Source organism: Equus asinus, chromosome 1, assembly GCF_041296235.1.
Source record: "Equus asinus isolate D_3611 breed Donkey chromosome 1, EquAss-T2T_v2, whole genome shotgun sequence".
In the NCBI taxonomy this organism is placed as follows: domain Eukaryota; kingdom Metazoa; phylum Chordata; class Mammalia; order Perissodactyla; family Equidae; genus Equus; species Equus asinus.
In genome coordinates, this window is record NC_091790.1 from 174157254 (window position 1) to 174175571 (window position 18318).

General features: G+C 38.4%; 1 protein-coding gene across 1 annotated transcript in view; it reads left to right on the forward strand.

Moving 5' to 3' along the window:
• Window positions 1-1074: 1074 nt before the first annotated feature.
• The window catches only part of CFTR (CF transmembrane conductance regulator), a 165265-nt gene continuing 148021 nt past the window's right edge, over window positions 1075-18318 (forward strand). The window contains exon 1 of the mRNA XM_014838463.3: window positions 1075-1248. Within this exon, the coding sequence (XP_014693949.2) occupies window positions 1196-1248 (53 nt within the window). The 5' untranslated portion in view covers window positions 1075-1195. The remainder of the gene's footprint in view (window positions 1249-18318) is intronic.

Below are 18318 nucleotides of genomic sequence, written 5' to 3' on the forward strand. Positions count from 1 at the left end.
AGGCACACAATCCACCCACCAAAAACTCGGGGAAGCTAAGGCGCCCACACCTGGGAAAGCTTGGCTGCCCTTAGAGTTGAAGATGGCGTTTCTCAGAGTCAAGGCAGAGTTAACACGCTACCTTCGCTTCAACGACTGAATTCCTTTCTGTGTATTAGTCAGGATGTTTTGCTGACTGACTGTCGGAAATCTATAGGAGGGCAGGTTAGTTTACACACTGTCCACTTGCCATTGTAGTCGCTAACACACGCAAAAGCCTTAAAAACGCGGGCGAGACTGAAAAACTTAGGACAGACGATGAACAAATCCCAGGCGGGTAATGGACAAAGTAATAACTCCTCTTACCTCCTGATAGAACTTTTGCCCCCCATTAGTACGTCTCCTAAGGGATCCATGCTACAGTTGGAGCTCACCTAAGCCTGAAAATAACAAAGCTTGGTTCTTCCCTCTGACATTCAAAGGTGCACACATCAGACACTGCCGCGGAACTTTCCGGGTCTCTACGGCTGCATTTTGATACAGGAGAGACATATTTCGTTCTCCTTTCAAAATGCACCTTGCGAAACACGAACCCGGCTGGGATCTCGGAAAAGGGGAGGAGGAAGAAGGCTCGGAGAAGTTGGCAGCTGCGAGTACCGGGTTCGGCGGAACCTGCCGCGTGGGAGGGTCCAGGAGGCTCCCCGGGGGCTGGTTCTGCTCCTGCCCGTGGCTGCTTCTGTCCTCGAGCGTCGGAGACCGGACCTGGACAGCGGCCGCGACTGTCCCCCACCTGCGGGCTGGGCTGGGGCTGGACGGTATGGACGCGGACCTGCAAGGAGCGCGCGAGACGGAGGAAGGCTGGGAGGCAGAATCGGGAAAGGGAGGCGCAGGGCAGCGAGAGAGGGAAGGAGGCGAGAAGGAAGGAGTGGTCGGGGTGCGGGCGGGGGTGCGGAGGGGGTGGAGAAAGCCGCTGGAGCAAATTTGGGGCCGGACCAGGCAGCGCCCGGCTTTTAACCTGGACAGTGGAGGCGGGGGAAGGAGCAAGAGGAAAGAGGAGGTGTGTGGGGTAGGGTGGGTGGGGGGAGTTGGAAGCAAATGACATCACAGCAGGTCAAAGAAAAAGGGGCGAGCGGCAGGCACCGAGGAAAGTAGGGCGTTTGGCCATTAGGAGCGCGAGCCCAGCCTGTCCCGGAGGGACCCCGGCGCCCCAGAGACCATGCAGAGGTCGCCTCTGGAAAAGGCCAGCGTCATCTCCAAACTTTTTTTCAGGTGAGGGGGTGTCCAGCTGAAGCTTTGGAAGGACACGTGCCCAGGAAAGAGGAGGGAGAGTATGGGCTGGGTTTTGGGGAAAGAGGAGTAGTTTTTAAAAAGATGCGCTATCATTCATTGTTGTGGAAGAGAACGTGGATTTTGTGGAATAAAATAGAAAACAAGAAGAGATAAAGGAATAAACTGAAGCCCATTGTTTGCATAGAGAGCCTTACCTTAACACCAGACTTAACTACTTGCAACTGAAAGTCATACTCTCAAGACCCATGTGCTACTGTGCATTGTTGTCTTAGACATTTCTAAGAAATTTATGAATTATAAACTTGTTAATAAAGACTCAAGTTTGGTTCCTTGTTTTCCCCCCTTCATGCCTTGGAAACTTAGATGTTTTCTTGGCACACAGACAACAATGCCATGCCTACCTGTAGCAGGTGCTCAGGAAACATTTGTTTACTGAATTTTGAACTTTTTTGGGGGAGATGGGTGAAGTGGGTAATATGTGCTTAAGTTTTTATTGTTATGATACTGAGTACATCTAACAAGTATTTGCTGCAATTCCATTATTCTTCCTTTTAAGAATGAAAGCAAATCCTTTGAAATATCTATCCTGTTTTAAAAAGCCGATTTTAGAAGCTATAAATTTTAAAAGAGGGGTCAGAATTATCATGGAAATGCAAAGCCATGGGACTAGACTTTTAATAAATGGTACTCTTATCCTACTTCGCAAGCGATGAGCCATAAAAGCTTGCAAACTTCATCTAATGAGATTTTTAAAAATAGAGTCTAAGTTCAGAGTCTTAGACAAAGTGTAATTAGATGTAGCATTTCATGTTTGAAGTGTTCTTTGGATACTGTATCTGCTTTGTTCCTGTTAAACTTGTAGGAATGAATGAATAGGTACAGCTCTCCCATGGGGTATTGCTTGACTCATAATTATCCAGTGAATCAGCATACTTAGGTATCATAAAAGCCAAATATATTATAAATATGCCCATATGTGTGTGTTGGGAAGGGACTCAGCTTTCACATCATTCTATAATTTATTCTCTCCATGTGCAATAAGCCTGGAACTCAGGTGCTAAGGAGAGGCCGTTGGCCTTTGAAGGAGAGCTCCTCCCTGTGGATGGGAGAGCACCTTGCTCTTTGGAATTAACCCTTTGTGTTGATGTTTCCAGCACCTTTTGTTACTCCATCTATAAAAACTGGATTATCTGTTGATCTATTTTCCTACTATTTTCTGAATCAGAATGCTAATTGGCATAAATTGTAGACTTTTTAGTAGAGCACTTTGAGGAACCTAAAGGCCAGTCGGTCTAAAAGTGCAGTTTTCAGAAGAATGAATATCCCATGGCTACTTCTAAGTACTGAGTACTAAGAAACTTTCAATTAGCTCATTGTTGATTTAAATTAGATCATTGTTGATCTATTGAAGTTTCTTTTTTAGCAGATCACCTTATAAATTTTAGTATAGTTTAAAAATGCTCTCAGGTTGATTTGTAAGAAAAAATGTATTATAATGGCTACTAAATTTCTTCAGAGCATACTCATTGCTGTTCTCCAAACTATTTCATAATAAGTTGCTCTAAGAATAGGTGTATTTAAAAAAGTTCAGTTCCTACTATTTATAGGAACTGACAATCACCTAAAGTATCAGTGATTATAAACTTCCTTCTGGGTTGTAATTCTGAAAGGATAAGAAATTTATTTTCTGCAGTGGATTAGACAATACTGCTTATGATCACAGGTATTAGGCTTTGGGTTCAGATTATTTTGTTTCAAATCCCGGATCTGCTACTTAGTAGCTGCGTGACCTGAGGCAAGTCCCTTAACATTTTTGCGTTTGTGTGACTTGACCTTTAAAACTTGGAGACTATTAGGATCTATGTCAAAGGGGTTAATCTCTTGAGAAAAATGAATGTAAAATGTTTAACCCAGGAAATGTTAGCTGCTATTATTATTATTATTATTATCAATTACCATATTTTTACGTTCTTTATAATACCACATACCTTGTTTATATAAGATACTCAATTCATCTTTGTTGAATATAATTTGTGACTATCAGTCTGTCTATGCAACAAATGGGCCTGGATGAGAATTTAATTTAGGTAAAATCTCATCTGACGTGGCCTCACCAGATATATAGGAAAAAAGTCATATGCTTATATCCTATGTTGTTAAATGTCTTAGAATTTAACGTTCTGAATATGATCCCTTCAGTTTCAGAGTCATAAAAAAGTGAAGTTGTTACAGTCTGGGTTATAGATTATATTAAATATCTCTTTCATTGTTTAGGTTTTGTTATTGGAGAAGCTAGTAGAGTGGGGAAAATTTAAGTACTTTCTTAATTTTGCATGGGTTTCACAGCAAGTACAAAATTTGAAAGATATCTGAAGTGTCACAATGCTTATATATATATATTTTTTTAAATAAACATAATCTAAAAGAGAATTTTACCACAAAATTTCAGAAAGCTTATGGATATCATAGAAAACAAGTACATTAACTTAAAGTTTTCTTGAAATAGGAAGGTGTTTTTAAACTAGAGGTGATATATTTGCATAGAATTTATATTCATATACCAGTGGGAATAATTTACAAATGTTTACCAACAGAGATTATGTTTTTCATTTTTGAGTAATTTTTCAAGTTTATATTTTCTGATAACTTTGAAGGTAGTTATTTAGTTTGTTCTCTCTCTTTTCTCTTGTGTTCTGAATTTCCCATACTCTGTTTAGTTGTTAGATTGTGTATCAAACCATGTGTCAGATGACACTGCTTGAATTTTGGTCATGGTATCCATACCGGAAGTCTAGATCTATACTTGAGAAATTGTCAGAGCCCCACAGAATCCAAGGATACAGTGTCACAGATCTGTTACAAGACTGGATATAGGGCCCCTCAATAAACTCCACAGGTAACTCTCAAGTAAGACCAAAGAGTAAATAGTGCTAGGATCTTAGGTGGAAATTGAGCAGAGAGTTGCATATTGTAAATCTCAGGTTAGTAATAAGACAATTTAAGATATTTTTGTAATTATTAAACACAAAGTAATGAGAGATTTTTAAACAAATATGCTAGAATTTGTTCATCAGAATGGGTGTGGTGGATCAAAATAGCTACCAATGAAAGCTAAACTCTTATTCTAAACATTCTACCTTTGATCAAAATATTTTTGGATTCTCGTTATGGAATTACCTTAGAAACAGTATATAAATTTCTTCTCATAAATACATAGTAGCTTCATTACTTCATAGCCATTATTTTATATTCCTAGCTTGCTTTAGATTAAAAGTCATCTTACCCAGACCAATCAATTGGACTTACTTCTAAATGAGTTTTGATGATATCTGAAAATCAAATCTATCCTGAAAGTGTAAAGATTTTTCATCATAGTTTTCTTTGTTAACAGCCAAATACTACTTAAGTTTAGGTATCATTTAAAAAAAATGTACTGCAAACTTTAAAGTTTATTGCACATTAAACTTTATTGCGCATTTCCTAATGAAGGGAAACATAAGTGCTTTGAGTAACAGAAGCATAATTACAGTATGTATATTGTGAAAGACCCATAAAAATGACAATTCTGAAGAGGGACCACGCTTATTTGGTTATATAAATTATGGCATATTGTAAAAAAAATCCATCAAAATGATTTTATATTTACATCTTATTTGGCATACCACTCAGCGGGAACAAAGGATGCAATCCAGCCATTTGTGACCACCAGAATGGCTGGGAGGGTTTTAGGGGAAGTGAAACAAGCCCCAGGGACAAAGTCAAATACCGTAGGATCTCACTTACAAGGAGAAGAAAAAACAAGCACTAACCAACAGGTGGCACTGGACATTTGATTGGGGGTGCCCAGAGGCAAAGCGGGGCGGTGGGGGAAGGTGAAAGAGATGATGAGGCACAAGTGTGTGGTGAGGGCCTGTGATTCGGCTTACGCTGGTGAAGAGGATGGAACCTACACGGAAGTTTGCAAAGCATGAGGAAATCTAAAATTATGGCAGAGTCATAAATATTTTTGCAGTTTGTTAGGGGTGTTCATAGAAATCTTGCCAAGGGAGACCAGTTAACTACTCAGATAAGAGTCTAGTCCTTTCTTGATCAATACACATGCGTTATCTCAGCTTTGTCTCTCAGATGGCTTAGACTATCCAAATCAAAAGAAACAGATGTGTAAAACAGATGGCCAATATGAGATGCACAATTCATATTGAGAATGTACAGCTGCCAAGGGTGCCTGAATACCATGAGTCCACTTTGTCAGTCAATGGGCAAATGCCATGCAGTGAGGACCGTCAGGGGTTCCATACACTCTCTTGGCTTTGTCTCCTGTAGGAATTGGAGGAGGCTACTTTTGGGACAGTGGCCCCTCTCTCTTGGATAGTGTTGCCTGAACACTGACAAACGTTGATTCCTTACACCAGTCCCTTAATGTTCCTTTCTATCCATCCGCCTTTTGCTGATCATGTTTTGTTATGATACAGTTCAGATTTTTCAATTTGGGATATGTGTCGATTTTGATTGGTTTAACTCCCAGAGTACTAAAAGTACCTCCTTTGCACAATACGACTAAAATTGTAAGTATATATATTTTAATATATAAAACATATGTATATATAATTTTCTTTTTGTTGATTTTGCTAGTTTAAAAATTCCTCCTTGGTTTAGAAGCGTATTCCAATAGTTTTTATGTAGTAGTTCTAAATATTATTACTTGACTTTCCAGGAGTATTCTTACGTAGTTATAACACAGCATATGGTGTAGCTTTACTATTCAATTCCTTGGTAGGGAGAGAAGTGGAATCTATTTTTGTTAACTGCCTCATCAATATTTTATGTTTGTTGTGACAATCAAGATATCCCCCAGAGCCCACTGATACACTAGGGAAATCATGGTTTTCCAGTTTTCCGTTTATGTTCTATGGGAGGAAGTAGGATTTCGTGTGATAATATTGAGTGCATAAATGTTGAAACTTGTTTAAAAGGCTCTTAAATGAGCACCGCTATAACATGTGTTATTGTTAGTGTGGTTTCACAGGAACCTGTAATTGCAGTGCGATAGAGCTACAGGATAAGTATAGGATTGCAAAACCATCAGGGAAGAGTGGTAACCATTTAGCATGCAGCTGTCTGTTGTTTGTCAAAACTTTAAAAATACCTTTGACTCAGCAGCAATTTTGGCAATTTTGATTCCACTGATTCCTGACGCATCTGTGGAGAACACTTCCCTGGGGCAAAATCCCTGTGGTGCGATGCAGTCAAGAGGGGAAAACAGATCATGATAGAGATCTGGTTGTTTGGGGACCCTGATTGAAGGTTTAGTTTATAAATGTAAGTGCCTTATCATAGAGCAGATCCTTACTATTCCAGGTGCTTCTCTTCGTTCCTAAAAATTTACTTTGTGGTTGTTTGAGAGTGAAATTAGCATTATAAAGTGGCTTTCCTATTGAGCTATGTGTCAGCAAAGAGCTGAGGCTTCTTTGAGCAAAAAACCTGTAAAAATTCAGATTGCTTGTGTAGAGAATGAATATATTCTTACAGAGCTCTAAAAGATCTGGTTTCCACAGCTGTATCCAAGTCACAAGACTTTTTGAGTTTGCCATTTTCTGTGCAGCTCCATTAGCTTATTCTGTCCTTCAACATCAGTGACTGTTTCAAATTGTAAAGCCCTGATGTCAGGGCCTTTACTTTTATGACTTGTTTAATGTAGTATTCAGACCATTTCGAGACTCCTGCATGTAATGGTTTAATAAATATTTCTTTGTGGTGATGATGATTCCATGGTGATCAACCCCAGAGACTTACAGAATTGTAGGTTGATGACATTCATCAGTCGTGTAATGCAACGCTGTTCTGATAAAAAGGGGTCGAAGGAAGCTGGACCGTGGACAGATTTTTAATACTTAGAACAATTATTCCATCAAATTTTTCTGGTGTCCCTTTATGGTCAGGCCTTAGCCTTTGTGGGAAAGCCTCCTTGCTAAATTCTTTCCTCATGGGGTAAAGAAATGATTTGAAGGGGGCAGGCCTGGTGGCACAGTGGTTATGCTCGCACGTTCCGCTTTGGTGGCCTGGGGTTCACCGGTTCATATCCTGGGTGCAGACATGGCATAGCTTGGCGAGCCATGCTGTGGGTAGGTGTCCCACGTATAAAGTAGAGGAAGATGGGCATGGATGTTTGCTCAGGGCCAGTCTTCCTCAGCAAAAAGAGGAGGATTGGCAGAGTTAGCTCAGGGCTAATCTTCCTCAAAAAAAAGAGAAATGATTTGAAGATTTCTGCTAAGTCATTATTGTTGGGATTCTCAGCCCTGAAACTGGGCTTTACTCTGATATAATCAGAGAGTACTCCCGTAGATTGCTTCAAGGAGCTGAGTCAGAGCAGTACTTCCTTTGTAGGTCATGATTCAGAGCACTTTGGAGGATGCCCTGATTCATTTATTCACCACCTTCTGTATTCCATGTGAGGCATTAAGGAGATTGAAGTGGACAAGAAAGAAATTGATGGTGCCTTCTTGAATGAATTCTCTGAACCCCAAAGTCTCAAGCGTTTATGGAAACACTCTATGGGGCATCAAATCCAGTCTAAGGCTGGTTAAGGAAGGCTTGCTGGAGGGGTGACTCTTGAGTTACACCTAAAGGAGGTCGTCCAGACAAACAGGGTGGGGATGAGTTAGGAAAAATCTAAACACAGAGGCAGCAGACTGTTTGTAGGACTAGCAGCAAGAGTGCGCTCAGCACCTTCAAAGAATTCAGAGAAGTTCCCTGTGACTGAAGCGTAAGATGTGTGACACAGATTTGTGGGAGATAGGTCTGAAACACTAGGAAAGGCCAGATAGTAAGGAGCTTGGTGAGCTTTGTTTGGCCTTTATCACACTGGAAGCCATGGATTTCAAGCAGGGGAGTGACATGGCAAGTTCAAAGCTGTTGCAGTTTCTTAAATGATGAACTGAAAGTGTGGCAATAGTGATAGAGTGGAGGAGATGGATTTGAAACATTTAAGGGGTAAAATCAACAGGTTTGGTAATTGACTAGATGTGCAAGGAGAAGGAGAGTGAAGCATTGAGGATAGTGTCTAGATTTGCTGACTTGGGTCACGGGATGGATGATGGTGAAGCTTAGGAGTGAGGAGATACAACAAGAGAAGGAGGCTGGGGGTCGGGGTGGAGGCCTATGCAGATGCTCTGCTTCCTTTTTAAATAAAAACGAAGATGCATATGGCTCAAGGCCAGGTAATATGGTTAGTTGAAAATATATTAAAGTGATTTAGGGCTTTGGATAAGAGATACTTAGATGTCTGAGGTGATAGAATTATAAATACTTCCCTCACACTGTTCAGTCAAGTCCAGGATGGTATCTAGGAAGAATTTAAAGTATCCACTTGTTTGGCTTCATTGTGGTACAGAGTCACCTGAGAGCATGTCAGGAACAAGTAGCTATGTTCTGGGGACAGCACTGGCTAAATTCTACTTAGAAATTCTCCTTAGAACCCTACTGCTACCGTCCCTTCCAAACCCATCAAATGATGTCTCAAGTGCCCCGACCCTACTATAACTTCACTCAAACAGTGGGTTTTACCCTCTGATTTTTATGATCATAGACATTCAAGGAGGTATGAAAACCTGCTGGGGCTTCAAGTTTTGTCTGCCATGATTGAGTAGGTAAGAACACACCTGCTATCATGAAATTTTTTGGTGTGTGTTGAAAAAATATTCTCATGACTCTTAAGAACTTCACAAAGGTACCGAAGAATTTCATCTCGTACCAGTCAGACCAATATGTAAAACTTAAGCTTAATAGGCAGCATCCTAGAGATGCTGACAGCTGTGTTTAGAGGTGATTCAAAGGCCAGACCTTGGAGCTGCAGTATTGGTTATGGGAGCAACAAGAAAGTGAAGCCCCTCCTGGCCGGGATTGGCAATCCCAGATTTAGAGGCAGCATATTGGAGAAACTATGTAGGAAGCTCTCTTTGCACATTTTGTTTGTTTTAAACATCTCTATGAACTCTGGAAAATAAAGCCACTACAATAAAGCTTTGCTTTTCCAACCAAAATCCATTGCTATACTTTAGATCAGGAGTTGGCAAACTTTTTCAGTGAAGGGCCAGATAGTAAATATTTTCAACGTTATAGGCCACGTGGTCTCTGCCATTGCGGGCAAGCAGCTGGAGACAACATGCAAACTTGTGGGCATGGCTGTGTTCCAATAAAACTTTATTTATGGGCACTGAAATTTGAATTTCATATAATTTTCACATGCCACAAAATATTCTTCTTTTCAAAACATTCTGTTGCAACAAGCTTCAAAATACCCAGCTTTAAGATTACTTAGTTTAAAATAAAGATCTAGAAAAATATTTCAAGGTTCATAAGTAATTAATATTATTGTATTTAGCAATTGAGTAATTTTAAGAGAAAGTGAAACAACTAGACATGCAAAATGGACTTTTCAGAAGAAGAGCAAGTAGTGGTTTAACAGATATTAGATAATTTCCAGAATACTTTTGTCTTGTAGGAATCGATTGACTGTTTCTTCTTTACTTCTTTTTTGCATATACATCTTTTGATGCGTCCTTCAAGGCAGAGGCTCTATCTTATCCATCCTTGCGTGCCAGCACCTGTCTGACTCCCTGGTGCCTAGTAGGCCCTTAAAATGTACTTATTGAATTGAATAAAACTTGACAAATTCATTTTATGGCTATGCTTTTAAACTTAATTTTTGATGGAAACATAAAAATTTGCTTATAAATATGAAATTAAAAAACTTTCCATTTGGTATTCCGAAGATAAAAAGTCTAATTTTGAATAAAAATATTAGCTGTTTTACCAAATCTATGTGTATAAAATAAAATAGGAAAATCTGTTTCTTTTGCTTTCTTGTGGAGTTCTTGGAACTGTCTAGGAAAATTCCAGCTTAAGTTAGTACACTATTATTTTTCTTAGGAAGATCAATGATAGGCAACTTTATTGAAGATATGCTTGTACCCCTGAAATATTTTTCTCTTTGAATCTCATGAGTATTCAGGATGACTGACAGTTTAATTTTAAACCAGATTATTAAAATGATTATTTCCAAATTTTCTTTCTAAATATATGTACCACAATTTAGTCTTTAAAAAAGAATTCATTTTAGTTTTGTACCTATGAATACATTTTTTCAATAAAGTAAGTTGACTGACCAAATACTTATTACCAAAAGAACTTCTGCCTTTCAACTCAAAGATAGACTTGGCTTCTAAAAACTCATATTAGCCTCTTTTTTCTTTTATTTGGTACCTAATAGGGTTACTCTCTTCCATCCATAAAGGTCAATGTATAGCTTGAATATATACTCTGTGAATTGCACAAAGCAAATAAATCTCTCATGGATTAATTTGATTATGGCGTGAACTTGAACCAACATCATTAATACAGTTAGACATTAGGTATTTACATAAATCACTTAATTCAGAGCATAAAATTTATAACTGCAATGAGATCTAAAAGTTTATTCACTGTTTTAAGAGTTTATAAAACTGATGAAATTAAAACTCAGAGGTAGCCATCCCAGTAATATCAGAGCTAAGTTTTTATGTGATGTAATTTTATTAACTGGAAAGACAGCCATTATAAAATGAACTCATTAATGTAAAAGTAGTAATTTGGAAATACAGCTGTTTATTTATTTATTTATTCATTCATTCATTCCTGCACATATGCATGCATTTATTCAGCAGAAATGTTGAGTCCCTGATATGTCCCAGGCATATAGTGGTTTGAAGACTTAGAACACATCAAAACTTACTGTGCATTCTAATTATTCTTCTTTTACTGGAATTTTCACCTTAATATTCTTAGTGATAGTTTTTCTCTTTGGAACACAAAGCCCATCATAACCTTCTACAGGTTTTTCCCTTACTCTCTTTAATAAAGGGGACCTAAACTTTTTATTCATTTATGAAATTGACTGAATAAAGGTCATCTCACATAATAAAATAAACTTTTCTAAAGCCAACGATATAATTCCTTGACAGCAAAAATTGCTTGATCTATTTAAAACAAATTTAAAAATACTTCCTATGAAATGTAAGCCTGAGATCTTTACGTTCAGAAATGTGTATTGGATTTAGTTCTTGAAGACAGTCTTTGGATCCACTGAGGTGTTAACTTGGTAACTTTGCAGCCTTTTTGAACTCATACAAGGGTTTGTTGATTTGGCTGTTTCTGCTGCCGCCAAAGGTAGCAACACAACTCTTGTCTTCCCCGAGTCACACTCTGTCACTCCAGTCACTATTACTGTACCGTAGAGTCAGATTCTGGGATTAGTAGACATGTATAAATTATTATTAAAAAATAATGAGCCACCAAATCTGCTGTTAATGAAAGTTTGATCAAAGTTTAGTTATTCTGTTGCAAGGGAAATCTAGCGAGAAACAGGATTGAGAAATTCTTTAGGGAAACACTTAAGCTCTTAAGATTAGGAACTCTTACTTCATAATTAACAGTGTTTTATATAGCTTTAGAAAAGTGCTTCTCATATTGTTGTCTGCCAACAACCTGCTCTAAATATATATCTATCTTAATTATTACATTCAAATGATGTACATATTTTAAATATTATATATTCTTATTAAATATATGTATCATCTGCTCTAAATATATGTACATATATATGTATATATATCACGTTAAATATGCAAATTTCTAGATCCCATTCCATACCTACAAAATCAGAATCTCTGAGAGAGGGCAATTACTTTTTTTTTTTACATTCCTGATGATTCTTTTTGCCTACTAAAATCTGAGAACCATTAGAACAATCTTAAGAAAATGGGTTTAAATGGCCCAACTAGTGCTTCTCAACCTTAATAAAAGATTGAAAGACTACAGATTTGAGGACAAAAAACAAGATTCTACTACATTATCATAAAATGTGGAATATGCAGGTGATGCCATCTTCTCCCAGCTCTATTAATCTTCTCTCTTCTAACATCCTTCTTTTTTAACTTTAAGTTGCAAGGAAGAGAGTTTTGAAAGTTCACCATTTTTCAGTAAATTAACAACAGATATATAAATATAGTTCGACTTGACACAGAATTCAAAATTTCCTGTTAAGTAGTTTTTGAAATCTGCAGTTTTGCCTTCTACCACTTCCTAACATTTACTAAACACTTTCCATGTACCAGGGGTTAAACATATTATTATTCAAACAATTTTAGATGGGTTCTACATATAAAAAATATATGGTTTAGAAAGATTAAAGAGTTTATATAAAGTCACCTAACTAATTACTGTGAAATCAAGGTGTGAACTTAGATTGATCTAAATCGAGAACTCTACTCTTAACCAGTGCATCACATTATCCAAAAACCTAGAATAGAATTGGTGAATTATAGAACTTCATTTGATTTTGTATGTAGGTTTCTTAATTTTCTTCTCTCTGAAATTTATTATTTTTGATACAAACCTTATAAATAATATTATTTTAAAAATGCATTAGACTCAGTTCTTCTTGGAAGAGCCAGAAGCATGCCCTCCCATTGTTGTTTTGCGTAGGTCCATGTGACAAGCTACGTGGGGCGGGAGGGATGAAGAGGAGAAGATGGAGAGTAGGGAAGGGCATTGTCTTAGGTTAACGAGATCTTGAAAATTCTAAATGTCTAGTTGAAGATTGAAAGATGTGGTCAGCCGAAGCAGGCCAGTAGCCAAACATTGTCACACAGAAACAGCTCAGTTGCACAAAACTTGACCCAGACTGCACTTCTTATCCTGATTTGTCCCATCCAGGTACTGGTCATCACCCTTCATTTTTTCCATTTTCCAAATCTAGCTTCTTGTCATTTTCCACCTCGTCAAACCTACTGAGCAAGGCTTTCTGTTGAGTTTTGCATCTACTCTTCTTACTGTACTGACATCACTGCCTCAGCTGTGTTCCAGGTCTAATCACTTCAATGTTTCTCTCACCATTGCCCACCTTCTTTGGTGTCCTACTGTGATCACCACTCCCCAGCTGTTCATCATTCCTGTCATCTGTTTCTCCAAGTTTACTCTTATTCTATTTCTTGGGGCTGAAGGAAGAGGCAGTCACCTGGCAGATGGTTCTTTAATTTGATGTTTGACACTTTGTGTGTCTGTGTGTGTGTGTATCTATCTATCTATCTATCTTGGATTTTCCTAGTACATTAATTTTTATGATTTTTTAATAATAGGGGCCTGCCCCATGGCCAAGTGGTTGAGTTCACGTGCTCTGCTTTGGTGGCCCGGGCTTTCACCGATTTGGATCCTGGGTGTGGACTTGGCACCGCTCATCAGGCCATGCTGAGACAGCATCCCACATGCCACAACTAGAAGGACCCACAACTAAAATATACAACTATGTACTGGGGGGATTTGAGGAGAAGAAGGAAAAAAAACAATAATACTTTTATGAGTGAATCCCAAGTTCCAAATGAAATCTACCATGGAACTGCAATATATACAAATGAAAGTGACAATAAAAGACAGTAACCCCTTCATAAATACAAAGGTATAGTTAACCTCCTGCCCCCCAATAAGGGCTGAAATGATTATGTAACATTTATGCACAATTTTCTTAGCCCTACCTGCTTACGTTTTTCACAATGTTATGTTTCTGAAATGGAGATGCCTCTTATACTTGATGTCAAAAGAAACTTGTCAGCCATCAAGCCCAGGAATAAACCATAATATGAGAACTTAACAATACATAGAAGGGATATATTCCTGTGACCTCAGTTGAGTTATTTTCATTGGTTGCACCCCACAAGGTTGCCTTTTAAATTTAGTTTCTTGCTTGAAATTTCTTGAGAAAGATTACTCTGTGATCTAGTTTTGAAAGAAACAGTTAATATTTAGTCTGAAGGTTGTCTGGCATACCAAGCACTATAATTAAACTAGAAGTTGACCAAGCTCAGCACTTCACTGTTCTTTGAAATTATACTGCCTGCTGTACAGGTGAAGGTGTATGAATGCAGCTTGTCACTGTAACCCTGTTCATAGCTGTGATTGATATTCATATCACTCAATAGCCAAGAGTGATTCAGGAGAATATTTTTGACCTGAATGTAAAGAAGGCTTAGAGGAAAATTTCTTTTCTTTTCTTTTTTGCTGAGGAAGATTCACCCTCATCTAACATCTGTGCCAATCTTCCTCTATTTTGTATGTGGGTTGCTGCCACGGCATGGCTGCCTGTGAGTGGTGTATGTCCTCACCTGGGAACTGAACCCAGGCCGCCAAAGTGGAGTGCATTGAACTTAACCACTGGGCCACAGGGCCAGCCCCAGAAAATTTTAATTATGATACTGAAGAAGAAAGTGGTAAGTGATTGTGTGAATAAGCATATAGTATTGAGCACATCTTTAAAAAACTGTATATTTAATGTTTATTTATTTATTTATTTATATTTTTTTGAGGAAGACTGGCCCTGAGCTAACCTTTGTGCCCGTCTTCCTCTACTTTACATGTGGGACGCCTGCACAGCATGACTTGATAAGTGGTGAATAGGTCTGCGCTCGGGATCCAAACCAGTGAACCCTGGGCTGCCGAAGTGGAGCACACGAACTTAACCACTATGCCACCAGGCCAGCCTCTGTATTACTTATTTTTGGAAAGGCTGTTCTTAAATTGATGGTATCTTGTAATCAGTGTCACCTTATTGTTGCGTAAGCAGGGCAAAGTATTGTAAAATCATGATAATATCGTAAGTGGCTTGTTATGATTCCCTGGAAATTGCACAACTCCGTTATGCTGGGACGAAACCTGTGCAAGCTGATAGGCCAGAGATATGGTGGACTGTTAACTAAGCTTGGTTCACGTGTGTCTGTAGCGATGTACCCATTTATGCCATGTGGAAATAACCAATGGCAGATTGTAATATGTTTAATTATGTGCAAAGAGATGTCAGGGAAAGCTTTCCTACATAGTGGACACTAAATGAGTTAGCCTGGCAGGCCAGGATAATATTTGGATGAATCTAGTGTGCTAAAATTTTCATATGACACATTTGAGAATATGTGATGTTTTTTATTCTTAGTTTTTAAACAGTAAAACATTCTTAAAAATATTGACATTTCAAATCAAAAGTTGATGAACTCCCTGCACTATCTCTGGAGAATAGTAGATGTTGGAGCCCAAAGTTTGAAAACCATTGAATTAGTTTTTCCTCCATATTGGTTGTTATTGACCTTCCCTTGACTTCCTCATTTCACCCATTCTATACTCTTAGAAAATGATCTCACATTCTAAATCTTTGTCTCTATCCTTATTGTCAGCTCTTGGGGAGTAATATGTAATGGAGGAAGCATGAACTTTGGAATCAGACAGACCTGGCTGGAATCCTAACTCTGTGACTTATTAACAATGTGATCTTGGGCAATTTACTTCACTTCTGATGATGATGTTTCGCTGATCAGTACAGTGAGTTATCCTCATCTTAACATGGCTCAGCATTATGATGATATACAACATCCATTGAGTGCTTCATCTGTTAATTATTTAGGGTTCTCCAGAGAAACAGAACCAATAGGAGATCTATGTCTATATCTATATGTTTACATCTATGTCTGTGGTTTATTATAAGGAATTAGTTCATTTGATTATGAAGGCTAGCAAGTCCAAAATTCACACAGTGACTGGCAGGCTGGAGACTTAAGACAGTCAATGTTCCAATTTGATTCTAAAGGCAGTCTACTCGAGAATTCTCTCCTGCTTGGGGAGGCCAGCCTTTTTGTACTATTCAGGCCGTCAACAAATTGGATGAGGCCTACCCACATCTGCTGTAGAGCCATCTGCTTTACCCACAGCTCACCAATTTAAATGTAAATCTCATCCAAAAAACCCTCTAAGGTGACACATAAAATTAACCAACATACTCTATATAGGCACTTACCAAGCATTAAGTGACAGCAAATAATGCCAGATATAGAGTAACTCTTTAATAAATGGTAAACACTATCATCGGCATGATTATTATCATCAGTGCTTTTTCGTCTTTACCTCCAGGGTCCAAGAAAGTGCCTCTCTTTTCTGAATTTAACCCTCCTCTTCTGTAAACTAGACCTGGTGCCTTCTCTGAATTATGGAGATGAAATTCTCACAAATGCCTCTACCCAATTCCGCATCTGCAGCCTTTGCTTTGCCATAGGCTTTCATCTCCAACTTTTAAACTTAAATACTCCAAGTATCACCTTTGTTCATTTGCCCCTCTGTATGCACTGTCCTAACGTGACATTTCCCTGTTGCTTAGGGCCAGTGTATTTGTTTGCTAAAGCTGCTGTAACAAAGTACCAGAAACTGAGTGGCTTAAACAACAGAAATTTGTTGTCTCATGGTTCTGAAGGCTGGACATCCGAGATCAGTATGTCAGCAAGCTTTGTCTTTTTCTGAGGCTGGGAGGTAGAATCTGTTTCTTGCCTCTCCCCAGGCTTCTGGTGATTTGCTGGCAGTCTTTGGCATCCTTTCACTTGCAGAGGCCTCACCTTAATCTCTGCCTTCATCTTCACCTGGTGCTCTCACTGTGTGCTTGTTTCTGTGCTCAAATTTCTTTCTTTCTTTTTTTTTTTTAATAAGGACAACAGTCATATTGGGTTAGAGCCCGCTCTAATGAACTCATTTTTAACTTGATCACCTCTGTAAAGATCCTATCACCAAATAAGTTCACATTCTGAGGTCGTAGGAGTTAGGATTCAAACATACCTTTTCTGGGAGGAATACAATTCAACCCTTAATAGTAACAGTGTTCAGGAGCAGAATGAGATATAGAAGCAATTTGAAACTGTAAAGTATAATACGTGTAAGGTGTTACACTAATTTATGAAAAGCTTTTAAAAGCTATGTATACTTCATCTATAATGTACATAAATAACATGGAGACAATGCAGAGGATGTGAAGTGACATGATATGGGAGTTGTCAAGGAGGGTCAAAATAAAGGGGACCATTTGCTCTTGAGTAGACTGAAGAATGACTTTCCATTTATGAAATTCTGCTATGTTTCCACTAAGAATAAATCAAATTAAGGTCAGACATTAGGAAGAATATTTTGGTAAAGAAGGGTGTTAAATATGAAAACATTTTACTGAAGAGAATTTAATAATCTAAGCCGGAAGTTTTAGAATTATTGACTTTAGGTTATGACTCACAAAAAGGGCAGAAATATTAGTAAAGAATGTTCTTTGAACGACTATAGGCACTCTCCATTTGCATTGAATTTACGATAGACTCGAAAAACGTTTTTTGTTTTTGACTTTTTTTTCCTAAGGAAGATTTGGCCTGAGCTAACATCTGTTGCCAATCTTCCTCTTGTTTTGCTTGAAGAAGATTAGTCCTGAGCTAACATCTGTGCCAGTCTTCCTCCACTTTATATGAGGGTTGCCACCACAGCATGGCTGGTGAGCGGTGTAGGTCCAAACTCAGGATCTGAAAACACGAACCTGGGCCACCAGAGCAGAGCATGCTGAACTTAACCACTATGTCACAGGGTGGCCCTCAGTTTTTGACTTTTAATACATTTGACCAGGACTATTGCCTGGCTGAACAATACCCATTTGAATCATATCAGTGTTCTCACATGGGCTATAAACATATCGTGTTTGAGTAATTAATTAGTTAACACAATAATGGTTCCAGTTTTTATGCTGTCCCAGTCACTGGACAAGACAATGGAGATGTAAAGATTTAGACTACCTACATTGTCTTCAAGGAGTTAGTCTCATGAGGGAAATAAACCAGCAAACAATGTATAATGTGATAACATAAACAATTTTAAAAATAATTGAATGACAATTATGTACCATTCTCTATGGTAGGTGCAGGATATACAGCAATAAAAAAATGATGCATAAGGTGTTTGCTATGGTGGAAGTTGCAGTCTTGTGTGCTTGGAGACATGGGGTATTGGCAGACAAGTAAATAGACAATATGCGGTAACGGCTCAGGTGGAAGGAGTACGGGAGAGAATGGAGCCCACGGGAGGAAAATTAAACCTAGAATGCAGAGAGGCTCACACATACCTAATTTCTATGAAACTCTTTCAATGCATTTGAGGTTTCTTGGAAATAGAGATCAGGTT